At 35.0% G+C, this 15,274-nt stretch overlaps 1 protein-coding gene across 1 annotated transcript in view; it reads left to right on the top strand.

Moving 5' to 3' along the window:
- Window positions 1–296: 296 nt before the first annotated feature.
- LOC136832178 (heme A synthase COX15) overlaps window positions 297–15,274 on the top strand; it is a 33,754-nt gene continuing 18,776 nt past the window's right edge. Inside the window, exons 1-4 of the mRNA XM_067092936.1 lie at window positions 297–614; window positions 4,642–4,825; window positions 7,758–7,890; window positions 12,466–12,652. Coding sequence (XP_066949037.1) covers window positions 555–614; window positions 4,642–4,825; window positions 7,758–7,890; window positions 12,466–12,652 — 564 coding nt within the window. The 5' untranslated portion in view covers window positions 297–554. The remainder of the gene's footprint in view (window positions 615–4,641; window positions 4,826–7,757; window positions 7,891–12,465; window positions 12,653–15,274) is intronic.

The following is a 15,274-nucleotide window of genomic DNA, read 5'->3' as shown; positions in this document are numbered from 1 at the left end:
TATTATACTGATCACATGACCTCTGCAAATTTGTCTACCTTTTTGTATATACCAACTTGAGATGTGACTATGTTACGTGACGTAAATTGTGTAAACAAACGGAAGGGGACACTTAGTATTGTTTTTATAACTTGTATTAATAGAATAAGGAAATATACAGACTAACACTGTAAATATTGTACGAAACGTGAATATTATATCTATTAAATATTAATATTATGAATATTTCTTCTTATTTATTAAAACAAGCTCCATATGCCAGTCCGAATAAATGAGGCAATACAGATTGTGAAGCTACCAGAAGCCTTGCATAAACATTGTTTTCATGACGCAACCAAACCGCCGGAAAAGGCTATTCTAGCCAATACAAACCTGATCTGAAGTAGTCTTGATATCTTGGGTTTACGAAACATAGTGTTCTGACGAAAAGAACAATCCCAGGATAAGTTTTCTCTTGGTATTCAGTAGTGCTTGTGCAATTCCGAGTCTGTTGAAGTTCCACACCGATTGTATTATATTCTACGATACTTCGAAACATCCCGAAGAAACTCAAGATGTCTATATTACTCATTTCTAGACTATGCAGGGCTGCTGTACCCTTACGAAATGTTAAAGTAAGTAGAACTAGGTGGATCATAGGAACGCCATTACTTCCGGTAGCCAGAACCATATTCATTATTTTGAAATTAGGCCCGGATTACCTTGTGCCAGAGGTGGGCATTGGTAATTTCTCCTCCTACCGAACGGAAATTTAGTTCCGTTAATATTTCTGATATTCAGTTTAATTTTGGGGGTCCAATGGTCCCCAGTGTTAGGTCAGGACACGACACTTTAGGAAAAGTTAGGTTAAGGTTGTTTTGGTTAGGGTGTAGCCTGTGCCAGACCAATGCCCGATCTTAAATTCAGTCCTGCCGATCGGTTTCTGATATTGTGTTACATGGGGACTGTCCAGCGAGACCGAAGCCCTACTCTCTCAGCCAGATCAGAGTCCTTATCCAGGTTAGAGTATGGTGCCCTTAGTTAGGTTAGAGTATGGTGCCCTTACCCAGGTTAGAAGTTAAGGTCAGGACATGATATTCTAGGAAAGGTTATGCTTGGCCTGATTTTGTCAGTTGGATTTCTCACCCCTTTCCTTGTCTCCCAACTCAACATTCACTCCATTGAGGCAAAGTTAAAGTAACCTCTAGGGTTTCATCTCTGCTAGGATCTGTTAGGCATACATGGTCTCTGCCTAGCTTGCTAGGTGAGCATCAAGCTATATTAGTGCAATTATGGTTAATGAGAAATTTTGATATTTTTATAAATAGAAGGAAAAGTTCTGCACGGAGATATTGTATATTAATGAATTTCTCTTTACTGGACAGTATAGAAAAGGGTGTATATGATGCAGTACAGGTGAAATCACTTGAAAAATTTAATGAAATGTGAGATTTGCCATCTTTTGTTTATGTTTTTATTCAGGAAAGTTCTATGGTACATCTTGTTTATATATACCAGCCCCTTGAGGATAAATGTTAAAAAATAAACAAAAGCGTGTAAAATTTTTACATTTGGGTAAATTTCGTGATTTATCTCACCTGTACTGCATCATGTACACTCGGCAAGAAAAGTGAAGATACAGTTTTCTTTAGATTTCGTTCATCGAATTTTTATTTTTTTCTTACAGAAAACACATAATCTCGGTAAATTTACTCTAGAATATGAAAATACAATGCAAATTATATCATATATGTTAAATCTGCAAAACAAAAACGTTCAGATACTTAAAAACACCAAGCATGTCCGAAGTAATCAGAATTTCTCAGATGACTTCGTTCATAGAGATCTAAAAGATAGTGTGTGAATATCTCGGTGTAGTACTCTTTATCAGAACGGCAATATTTACTCGTTTTCCGTTATGGACAGGCTTATTATTGCATCATCATACGAGGTAGTGATTATTTCTTTAATTTTCACACATTCATATTTGTATTTCATGGTGTTAAAAGTCAGCTGGAATTAATGGCAGTAAATGTTGCGACAGCTACGGTAAGTTGACCAAATCTATTTAAATCTGCAAGAGCGTTCTCTATGATGTGTGGAGCACTTCAGCGGGAAAACACAAGTAACTGGATGTTTCTTGACGTTGCCCGTTCTCTCTGCGTTGCCACAGTTTCTCTCTCTCTCTCTCTCTCTCTCTTTCTCTCTCTCTCTCTCCATCGCTAAAACATACCATACAAATATAGTATCGCTCAATCTCTAAAAAAAAAAAAATAATGAAATGAGTAGCTCTACATATAGGCCTAGGCTTACACAACAGCAACTCTCTCTCTCTCTCTCTCTCTCTCTCTCTCTCTCTCTCTCTCTCTCTCTCTCTCTCTCTCTCTCCATCGCTAAAACATACTATGCAAATATAGTATCGCTCAATCTCTAAAAAAAAAAAATAATGAAATGAGTAGCTCTACATATAGGCCTAGGCTTACACAACAGCTCTCTCTCTCTCTCTCTCTCTCTCTCTCGCTAAAACATACTATACAAATATAGTATCGCTCAATCTCTAAAAAAAAAAAAATAATGAAATGAGTAGCTCTACATATAGGCCTAGGCTTACACAACAGCAACTCTCTCTCTCTCTCTCTCTCTCTCTCTCTCTCTCTCTCATCGTAACATTGCATTCGTTCCTTTATTGTTCCCCACGTTGCTCAAATTTAACTCTTGATTTCACTATGGAAGATCGCGTTTCCGATTAGCCTATGCAAGCATTCCGTTCATTTTGGTGTCATAAATTCATTTGTATAGGGTTAATTGGTAGGTTACGTCGAAAAATGTTTATTTTGCTCAGAACTGTCGCTGCAAATTACAACTTGAAAGAATACTGTAAAGCTTACTACTGCATTTAAGTATCAATGATGTCAGAATCGTAGAATATGATTGAAAGTTATAGGAGGTCAAGCAAAAAACCAACACACTAAGACAGAAGCTCCTCCCCTTTCTAAAGTTGCCAGATGTCGCATTATTGAGTAATATACTGTATGTCCAAAGATTTAAAAAAACTGTATCTTCACTTTCCTTGCCGAGTGTACACCCTTTTCTATAGTGTTCAGTAAAAAAATATGGCAATTCTAAGGAATAGGTCCACACGGAGATATTGTTTAATAATGATATGTTTTACTGAAGGTATACTCTAATTTTCCAATGTGTTATGCATACTCTGGAACATTCATTTCATTTGCAAATGACCTAATCAACCATACTTAACCCAGCCTAACTTATGGTACCCAGTCCTTACCCTTGGGCATGATATTAGTTTGAAGGCATGCCACAAACTTACCTTATTCTGAATAAGAAGTATCAATTGGATCAGTGTCCTTGTTTTGTGTTTTCCCCCATCCAAAAGCCCTGCTTTCACACTGGTCCCCTGAATTGTAGTAGTATATATATGAGGGTGGGGTCTACTGTCTCTAAAAGCCTCATTTGCTAATGAAACAATGCCAGAAACATGGAAGGTACATTAAAACATATGAAATTGATATTTTCAAGTCCAAAATACAATGATGGTTTAGATTAAAATAATACCTAAATTATTACTTTAATGGGCTACCAAGCCTAATTGGATGAACAATGTGTTTAGTACCTGCCCCATGGGTAAAAACATTGAAAAATAGCCTACAGATGGTAAATATCTTGATAACAGCATATTTTGCATTAGGTTTTTGTATGCTTTTCCTGATAAATAGACTTAAAAATTTAAGAAAAACTCCAGTAGGATATTGACAACTGGTAATGAAATAAAGGTAATTCTAAGGAAGTGGTCAGCACAGATATGTTGTTTATTAATGAAATGTTTGGTAATTTTAAGGAAGAGCTCCAAGTAGAGATAATTAAATTTTTTGACAACATTATAGAAAAGGGTGTATTCAGTATGTTGCAGTACAATTGAGATAACTGTAGAAATTTACCTAAGTAGTATGAGAAATTTACTGTATTTTGTTTCTGATTTCACGGTAAACCCCGAGAGGCTGGAATTAAACATAGCATCCCATGGAGTTTTTCAGCTTAGAAACATAAACAAAAGGCAGTAAATTTCTCATATTATTTTGGTAAATTTTTCAAGTTATCTCACCTACACTGCATCTGATAAACCCTTTTCTATATTGTTTTTTTGTAAAAAATGTCAGTAAACAGCATTCATGTGCGGAGCTCTTCTTGTGAATTACCAATATCTCCGCGTAAAACTTTTCCTTACAATTACCTTTATTTCAGTACAGTTCTCAATAACCTATTGGATTTTTTGTTGTGTATTAGTCTGTTAATTATGAAAAGCATGCAAAAATTTATTGCAAATATACTGTTACTGAGATATTTACCATCTGTAGGCTATTACTCAATGTTCATATCCATTGGGCTGGTATGAAACACATCATTCATGCAGTTGGGCTTGGTAGCCTATTTAAATAATAATATAAGTTATTTTACTCTAAGCCTTTACTGTATTGCATTTTGGACTTGAAAATATGAATTTCTTATGCATTACATTGCTCCACTGTAGGATACTCCAAAAGAACGTTTCATTTCCTTATATTTAAAGTCTTGTTAATTTTTTTATTCCTATGATAAAAATTTTTTATAGCCTATTAATTGATCATTATTTCTCACTCACAGGTAACCCCATCTCGAAATCTCCCTCTTCAGAATGTTCGCTCTTGTTTTGGTCGAACATCTGTCACATTAGCAGCAGAAAGTGCACAAAAAGTTGTTGCAGATGAAATTCCAGAGGCTGGAAGAAAATATGTAGGAAGATGGCTGTTTGGCTGTTCAGGAATGGTTTTTGGAGCAGTTGTCCTTGGTAAGGACTGAGATTTTTTCTTTTTAGGGATTTTTTCAACTTTATTGGTGACAATTTATAGTATAGTAGTGGTATTTCATATGTGTGGGATATCAAAGTGTAATATGAATCTTGCAGAGCGTTAATCCTTTCAGCAGGGAATATATCCTGTACAATTAGAATAGCTGCACTCTATTCTTTTCTAGTTAGCTGGGAATATGTTGAGTTTTTGGGATCCTGAAGTTGGGACAGGTTTATTGCCTTCATTCTTTTGTTTGGTCTTCATATATTGTTGTTGCTATGCTTGACCTAGGCAGAAGGCCACCACCCCGCTTTCACTAGCGAATGGTATCCCCTGCAAGGCACCTCCACCATTATTTTGAAGGCCTTCTGACCTGATGAATTAGTCCTCCAGTTGTGGCAGTGCCAGCCTGTGTAATCTGGTCTTCAAATGAATAGCATATTATTCCTTGTGGAATAATGATTGTTTTTTTTAGTTACGTCTTCACTGGTTCCCCACTTCCTAGACAGTACTAATGTGGGAATTTTGCTATTACAATAAAGAGGTAAATGTAATTTCAAAGTATAAATTTTTAAAATAAAACATTTTTTAAATACCCCTCTACTATGCAGTCACCCCCAAACCTTCCCACCTAAGCAATATACACACCAGTGGTTTGCCAGAGAGGATAAGTGTATAGAATGAATGATCCTATTAATTAATTAATTAATATTGTATGCTGTTTAACACTGTCATCTTCCTGCTGGCATGGAGAATTCAGCTATCAGAATGGAGAAGTGAGTATTTAAATAAATTTTATTTTAAAAAATTTATACTGTATTTTGTAACCACCTTAAAGTTTTTTTAGTTCACTAGTTTTTTTTCCATGACCCAGCATTGTAGGTAGGAGATGACTGATTATTTCTTTTTTATGCAGTCGGGCACTGTACCATTCAGTGACCAAAGAGCATCATAACAGTTGTGGGACACAGGGGCATATGGCCTTTATTCAGTCTGAAGAGAATTCCCAACACTGCCAAAGCTTGAGTTTTCAGTTATTTTCAAATGTTTCAAGGCATCTCCTAGTAGTGAATCTTCTTTTTTGAAAATACTGGACCAATATTTCCAACATTGGTGTATTTCAGGTAGATGAATCATTCTTTGCAAATGGTACCATACTCTACTGGAATTTCTCTGCACTTTGAACTGCTAATCCTCTCAGTGTGAATCTTCACATGTAATTAGAGAAGAAGGGCATATAGTAATGTTTTGCTGCTGAGGATATATTGTAAAGTAAGTAAATGTGCTCACAGATTTAGAGTAGGAAAAACTTTCTTTGAAAACTTCAAGATGAAGCTGCCTCCTCCAATGGTACATTATCTTTTCTTTGGTAGTGTGAAGTTTTGTAAGGAAATCTTATTCCTTGTTCAGGATACCAGGATGTAGGATAAGGTGAATCACATTATCATGTGAGGTTTTTCTTTGGAGGATAAGGTGAAGCGCATGATCATGTGTTATTTTTCTTTGCTAGTGTTAAGTTTTGTATGGAAATCTTATACCATGGTCAAGATACCAGGATGCAGGATAAGTTGAAGCTAGTCACATCTAAGAACTTCATTGGAGACTAAGAGGATGCTCTGCTATTCTGGTCGGAATTCTTTGACGTAATATTATCTTTGTCAGTATCCAAGAACGTGGTCTTAATTTTGAAAAGGCAGCTGATATCCAAGGAATGCAGGCCAGTTCCATGGCAGGGTTATGCATTCACTAGGTCAGTGATTCACCAAGATTTACAAATGATTTCTAGAGTGAAGTAGATATAGCAGATGCATCTTGGATTGCTCCTATAATCTCTCTCCTACTGTTGCACAATCAGAACTTGTTTTTTTAATCATGAGGGCTGTGAAAGTCTTCCGTTCATGTTTCCAGGGAACCTAATAATGAATCTTTTGCTGACAGTCTTCATTGAGCATACTGTATTTACTATTGCTGACAGTCTTCATTGAGCATACTGTATTTACTAGCAATATACCAGATAGACATAATCAAGAGGAAAGAACAATAGATTGGTTTAGTTGAAGTATAGTACCATGTATCATCATAGCAGTGATCACCTTGATGTTGATGGTGACAGCTGAAATAGTAATTCAGCATTATAGAAAAATAAATTTTTTATTCATACGTAGATGTGAAGTGTTTTAAAACAATTCTTGTTTGTCATACGTTGAAATGTATTGTTAGTATTGAATATTATCCTTCTATTTCCATGGATTGGTGCATACTGCTGGTGCAGAGAGAGGTGCAATGTGAATGGTTTTTAAGTGCAGTAGAGCTTTGCTGACCAAATATTTTATCCATATTTGGAATTCTTTTTTATCAGTATTATGAACAGCGTAACACTTAATATGCAGTCTTCGAATACAACACAATTTTATTTTTATTTCCCTTGATACAAATTGTGTATGTGCATCTCCTTATCTGATGCTTTCATGTCAAAGTTGTGGCTCTTACAAATGATGCCAATGATGGCACTTCAACATTTGTAATTTTATTTTAACAAAATATACCATGGATTACTTGTTTTCACACTGAGAGTATGTTATTGAATCAGATAATATTTCTAAACATTTATTCCCAGTATGCACAGAGTACAGTAAGTAGTATAACTGCCAACACAAACAAATGTAGAGTGACCTCATGAGCAAAGATTGTAAGATGAATTATTTATGCGTGCATTTTATCTCTTGCATCTCTCTCAGAAATTAGTTTAACTTTTTTCATTGTATAAATGCATTTTTTATGTTTAACTGTTGTTATGTTCTTGACCATTTGTTTAATGAAAACAGGATAAAGGTATGTGGAAACCTCCTTTGAATTTTGTTTTCAATACATATTTTGTGCAGTTAATGAAATTGTTACACTGTCACTAAGGGGAAACATTCATTTTATCAGGTGGCCTTACTCGTCTTACTGAATCAGGACTCTCAATGACTGACTGGCATCTGTTTGGCAAAAGACCTCCATTAACAGAAGCAGAATGGGAAAAGGAATTTGCACAATATAAAGAGTTCCCAGAGTACAAATTGTAAGTAATTGTGATTTAGTGGTTTGTAATTATTAATGGACTACATTTTTGTGAAACTCCCTAAATGAGGTACAGTATACTGTATTGCTATCCTAACATATAATGAGTAGTACACACTGCCATATGAGTGTTATTGAGATTTTTGCGATATTGTGATGCTAATAAGAATAGTCATCCTTTAATTTTCTGGATAAATAGAGCACAAGGGCCTGTCTGATAACAGCAAAATCTGGATAAGGGCGAGTAAAAAAGTCTAGGGGTGTTCAAGGGAAACTCCATGCCCTTCATTACCTAAGCTTGTCAATACTACAGAACTGTAAGAACTCAGTACTGTATGTTTATAAAACAGGTTCTGATGTAGAAAAAACCTATTTTTGGTAGTCGCTGTTTCTTCCATGGTCTACCAGAGCTCCATGGTGACCAAACTAATATCATAGAATTCTCTTCTAGTTGGTCTTTTGGCCAGGTATTGTGTCGTAATGATTAACATTATAACACGTGATGGAGTGTATAATGGACTCAAAGATAAGAGGGCACTTTCCCTTATCTTCAGCAAAGCTGAACCCAGTTTTTCCAACGTCAAATACCTGCAAGAAAGAGAAGTGACTGTTGCGCATGCACATCCGCAACCATCACACTTTACTGAAAACTTTATGCAAAAAGGCAATTATCTACCTTTTTTCCCCTTATTTGTAACAAAATATACTGCATGCAGTAGATACACTTTAAAAAAAATGTCACCCCTTCTTTTTCTCTCTCATAAATGACACAGTTCAGTAGATAGGTAGCTTTCTTGTGTTTATCCACAGTCTACCATGGTTTTATGACTATTGATGTATTTTTATACAACAACTTTCATGTTATTTGTTAATACATTATATTACCATACACAAGATACTAAATTACGTGTGAACTATTGACCTAGGCTAAGTGTTTCACTCACAGTACAGCATCCATATGTCAGATAGGCTATTACAGCTGTATTTAAGATGAAGGTAATGGTATTGAAGCTGATATTTTAATTACTGAATGCATTTATACTATATTGTTATCCTGTAAGTTATATCATTATTGTAATATTTATAAAAAAAAACATTCACAATTTGGTTTTGTTAATGTTTACATTCTCAGAATCAGCTAATTCAGCATACTGGCGAAAGAATTAGGAGAATAATTTTTTAGTTGCTAAAAGAAATGAATGTATTATACTTGAATTATTTTTATTTTGATACATAAATCTAAAACAGGTATACTGTACAAAGGTAAACTAACATACTTTATGTTAAAGTAAAATCCCTCAAAATCTCAAAACAGCTGTTTCCTGATTCATTTGTTTACATACATTGTACTGTGCTCATTGTTATGTCAGTTCTTTGGTAAGTGGTTGTTAATTGTAAGAGATGGTTATGAAAATGAGATTCATTCTGTGAGTAAAGACTATTTTTATTTTTATCTTCATTTATTTAACAAGAAGGGATTACTGAGAAAAAGAGATTAGCCTAATGTTATCTGGGCTATTGAAAATGCAACTCACATGGTACATGAGATGTATATGTACAATAAAATCATGTTTAGGAGATGAAACTTTAAGGTTTGCATAATATGAAAGATCAAGAGATACACAAGTATATATGGTATATTTCATCTGTTACACAATACTCATTTTGCCTGATCATGGAAACTGTGTGTGTGTGTGTAAAACACCTGTGTTTACAGGGTACATCTTTAGTACTGTACATGTGGCACTTCTCAGTGACAACTGTCTAAAGCCAATTCATTTTAAGAACACTATGAAAAAGTAGTTGATCATTTTCTGTTTTACTGGAATGAATGGTTTTTCATTTCACCGTATAATATCACAGAAGCTTTAGGTGTATGATTGTGTTTGTGTGTGTGTTTGCATCTACACATGGTATTTCATCAATGCTAACATTACCATCCTAACATTGTGTATGTGTTTGTGTGTGTTTCTTAGTATGTATGGTATCATGTTTGCCATTTTCCATTTTTACTTTGCTTGATTTACTGGACAGTATTTCATTACAAGTTTAGTTGGCTTTAATTATGATGTTTTTCTCTGTGTTTGAGGTATTTCATTACAAGTTACAGCACATTAATGTACATATCCTTTAATAAAATGTGGAAAAATCATGAAACAAAAATACTGTACAAAACAAAACAAGCACTAGCAAGTTCACCATTGCTGGGGAATGATTATGTGCATTTGTAAGTACCATACGCATACGATTAAAAAATGAGAAAATTTAAATCATAAGCATAGCAACACAAAACAGAACAAGCTCTAGCAATTTCACCAACACCAGCAAATGAGTGTGCGTGTACGTACATACCCTACACATACAATTGCATTTATCTTTTGGATTCTAAAAATACAAAATGAGAAAATGCAGTAAAAAATGTAAAAAAGAACAGTGCAAAATATAAATAAAGAAATAAAAAGCATAATGATACCAGCTCCACCCAACTTCCAAACAACCCCCACCTTGGAAACTCCTCCAGGCCTTATCGACCCCCCCCAAAAACCCTTTCTCAGTCTGTTTATGAGTGTAAGCATTGTTACAAGCATTTTCCTGAGGCCATGCAGCATTGCCACTCATCCTAGAGCCGTTTTTTTCAAATTTTTTAAAATTTAAATATATCGTATATCTTTGGGACCTGGTCCGGGTGTGTTCGATAATGGTGATGGAGATAATTGAAGGATTACTGTACATTGAATTTGGTAAGGATAATGCACTTTTGTTTGGAGTTTTCTGTATAACATACAGTTATTACCACAGTAAAAGCCTTGCATGGCAGTGCAGTCAAGAATTTGAAATGTTTTCATACATGAAATACATTATTGCTTCGAGAAAAAGTTGACCAATTTAACATGCAAAAATTGCGGATGAAGTACCAGTATTAGTTACTAAATAACTGAAAGTGAATAGTCCTTTGGGAGGGAGGTGACTGCCTCACTATATCCCCTCTTACATTCACATTTAAGTACAAACCATAATTGTTCACATGGAAATACAAACTTTTACCTTATATATAGGAGTATCTTTCTGTGTGAGCTGGAATTAGGCATTTAAACTTGGTCAAAAGGTACTGTAGTTAACTGGTGGAGGTGTGGGGGAGTACTCCTCACTCACCTTCCATCACCACTCACTTTTCTTTCAGCTGTCACATGGTTCATTCTGCGCTAGACTGTCCTTACTTCATTTGAGAAACTTTTGATTAATTTTGTATTTGTTGTTATTTTTTTTTGTTTACTTGCTAGTTTTTTTTTTTGCTTGATGGAGAAAAAACACGAGCAACACCATTGCATGGAGTGTGGTTATACTGTACATGTGAACTGTTTGTCTCCTGTAATGGCAGACTCACATACGTATTGCGCTTCTTGTATAGGGCTCTTCCTTGTAAGGAGTGGCAAGAAGAGGAATAAGGACAAAAAGTACATAATTATTGCACTTCTTGTATAGGGCTTCTCCTTGTAGAGAGTGGCAAGAAGAGGAAGAAGGGTAAAAAGTGTTTGCTGGCTTTGTTAGGGGGAAATCTGCCCCCTAAATCCTTCAGGTTCCTCTGTACCCCCTTTGATTCCATTTCTGTTATCCAGTAGTGCTACCCTTTCTATAAGGAATAATAAGTATTAGACCTGTGCACACCCTGTTGTCTGAGGACATAGCAACTTATGATGGAGGTGCTCCTTCAGCAGCTGTTTCCTCTCCATTTCAGTTGAATATGACTTTCCAGTTACTAGTAAGGTGTCACTGGAATGCCTATGAAAGATTTGGCCTCTGCTGAATATTCCAGGTAGTCCATCTTTTGCAGCATTCCATGATAACCAGGCAGAGAAGAAAGACTGATACCTGAGCTTTCTTCACCTGTGGTTTCATTTAAGTCTGTGTCTGCAGGTACCTCATCTTTGTTATTTTCTGCAAAGGAGGGGATCCTCCTGTCAGTAGTGATTCCATTGGCAGATCCTCTAGTGGGCCTTGACCAGCCCTTTGGTAGATTCTTCTTACTTATCCTGAATCCACTGACTTGTCAGTCCCACACTGAATTGGATGTAAAACAGTGCTCCTCTAAAATGCCTTTCCTCAACAGGACTTTTACTGTAGAAGTATTATAAATGGGTATACAGATATGCAGATGACTCAAATTTGTAGGATGATTTGAAGGGTTTAGTTTTAAACTAAGGTTGAGTATTGTTGCTCAGCGAAGTTAAAGTTAAACCACTGGGAAATGAGATACTGTACTAAAAGGAAATGAATACATGTAAAGTCAAAGGAGAGAAATCAGTGCAATAAGGCCAAAGGGATGTTGCAAGGAAACTTAAGGTAAGTGATTTAAACCATGCAACATTATGTATAAGTATATCTTGGCTTTTTTCTGTGGCATCTATGAGTGATTGATTTATCTAGCCACCAGATTGAATTTAGGGATTCTTTTTTTCTATTTTTGGAAAAATTTTTTGCCTACATTTTCTTTTTTATATTTATTGTCAATTCCTTATATTTTACTTCTGTAATTTTTATCGATGTATTATTCTGTGGTCATTCTCTTTTCCTCCAGGAAAAATATGAATATATCACTGCAAGAGTTCAAGTTTATTTGGTGGATGGAGTATGGTCATAGACAGTGGGGTCGAACAATAGGCACGTTCTTCCTTTTGCCAGCTGCCTACTTTTGGTATAAAGGATGGTTTAACAAAATGTTGAAGAAAAGGGTCTTCGCATGCGGTGTACTCATTGGATGTCAGGTAACATATAGGTATTTGTTTGAAATATAGATTGTCAAATCATCGCAAGGTTATCATGATTATGTACATAAGTTTTTACTTTACATAATTTTTTATAATGTGAAGAAATTCAGTCTTCAACATTATGATATCTGCAAGGTCTGTCTTTGAAATTACTAGTGTGTGTGTTAATTCTCAAGTGAAGAATGCATTTAGTAGAATACATTGCATACCACTGTATTTTACATCAAACATGTTTTTCATTAAAATGTCAAAAACCCAGTGCATTAGTAGATGAAAATGTAAGCCTCAAAGATTTGTTGTAAAGTATGAACTTTCATAACATACCCATATAACTTTGCCTTGGTGTGCTGTATATTCTGTAGGGGAAGACATGCCTTTTGTTCCTACAGTAGACAAACCTCCTGTCTTATACTTTTCCTTATTCCTGGAAAGGTAGGGTAAATGATTGCTTATTATTTCCTGCAGAGAAAATAATGTTGAGGTTTTCCCATCAGTGATTATTGGCTTATTATGTACTGCAGACAAAATAATGTCAAGTTTTTTCCATCAGTGATTATTGTTATTTCTTGTTTTCATTATAATTATTATATACACTAATCCTACTTTTGACTTCATTTCTAAAGCAGAAGCACAACACCAACTTTAGCCACTGATGAAAATGAAAAAGAAGTGAAGGAAGAGATACTCTAGCTAATTACCAACCACAAAATGCCATCTGGTACAGGGAGAGATTGCCAGATGGGATGAATCCAAAGTTTTTTGTCTGCAATAAATTCTCAGCATTTCAGTATTCTGCCTCTCCAGAAATAAGGAAGAGGGTAAGGTAGGAGGTGTGTCTACTGAAAGGATACAGTGGTTTAAAGTTTATCATGTCGTGATAAATGATATGTGATTTTGTTCTTGCTAGCTGCACTCATAATGCTGATGTATTTAATTTTAGGAGTAGCAGTATTGCATTCTTAATGTCTAATACTGATGTGTGTGTGGCAGATTTGTATGACTAAAATATTGAAAGTTTAGAACCAAGAACAGGGTATTATTAATTGCTAGATAAGCCATAAACAAAGAGTTAACATATTTACAATATATACCACATTAAATAGAGTTTTCTTTAGTGTAAAAAGTACAAATTTAAACATTCTAAGTTTTCATTCATTCTGGGGCATTTTAAGTACTATAGAGTGCTGCCTGTTGACAGTCAAGTACCTTTACTGCTGACTGTAAGTGTTACCAGTAGCATAGCTATATGATGATCGATACCAAAAAAAGACCAAGGAGTCTGTAAATAGAAGCTCTATATTCCTCACTGCATATGTCAGATGTAATCTTGTAAACAATCAGTGAATATAAGCTCCATTTTAATGTCTGTTTATAATGGAAATAACAGTTTGTTTTCAAGTTGTTATATCACTAGTCTTAAGTCAGTTTGCAGTTGATGTAACTGTAAAAGATATTACTGTATACTGTTTCCTCTGTAGCATTAGAGGTATTGTACAAGGTAAGCTTAAACAGTACACCAGTGTTAAAACTGAAAAAGTTAAAAAAAAAATTGAATTCAAATATTCCACTTATGAAATATTATAAAGTTAGATAATTGAAAAGTGTGATCACAAATATTTTGAAACCATAGCAAAACAAGCTTATAGAAATTTGATGCCTTTTACTGGAAAGGTATGTTTTTGTATATTTAAATATTTATTGTAAATGCTTTTTAGTTTTATGTAAAAGAAAACTATTGAGATGGCTATTTGTCTGTCTGTCCACACTTTTTCTCTGCACCCTCAGTCATATCTGCAACTTTTCTGACCAAATAATTGCTTCTCATTGTATATTCAAACCACTTCAGTCATTTTTCCAGCCATATTTCTCTACCAAGTTCTCATCTGTAATACGAACTTCCTACAATAATCTGGCCAGGAATCTTGACATTCTATGGTCACAGTTTTCAAAATCTTCCATTTTCCTTGTTTTTGTTGCATACAGTGGTTCAGGCTCTTTGTACCCATTGAAAGTCTTTGCTCTCCTTATCAGAGGGACATTTTTATTTACCAGTGGCCTAGCAGTCTGCCTCCATTTCATCTGTGTTGCATGCTGCAGCTATTTTCTTTCTTACTGCTTTTTCTTATTGTATAGTACAGTGTGTCCCCAAGGTAACAGAAATGCTCTACTTCTTTTGAAACATGCTTATCTGTCACATCAAGCATCTCAATTCCCTCTATATTCCCATTTGCTCCTCTGTTGCTTAGTGTAACTATGGGGTTTTCTCCCTGTTTTACCTTTAAATCCTTGTAATGCTACTCAATTATTTTTACATGCTGTCCAGCTACCCTAACTCTCTCTTTTCATTGTCTTAAGTGTTGATTGGCCAAAAGTACTATGGTGCTTGACTTTATAGCCTTAATTTCATAAGTAATGAATTCCCATTTGCTCTTTTAACACATTCTTTGTATAAAAATCTCTTGCACCATGTATATTTTGTAATATTGAGCACCTCTTGTGACACCATCAGTTATATTTTGTATGCAATGCAAAGTTTACACCCATACCTTTCCCACAAAAACCACTTTTCTGTTTACTTTTTTATATGCTCCCTTTCCCATAACCATAACCTCTCTCTTC

Source organism: Macrobrachium rosenbergii, chromosome 49 (assembly GCF_040412425.1).
Source record: "Macrobrachium rosenbergii isolate ZJJX-2024 chromosome 49, ASM4041242v1, whole genome shotgun sequence".
NCBI lineage: Eukaryota > Metazoa > Arthropoda > Malacostraca > Decapoda > Palaemonidae > Macrobrachium > Macrobrachium rosenbergii.
Note: the sequence above shows the minus strand (reverse complement) of the source record. Positions and strands in the feature narration are given on the sequence as shown.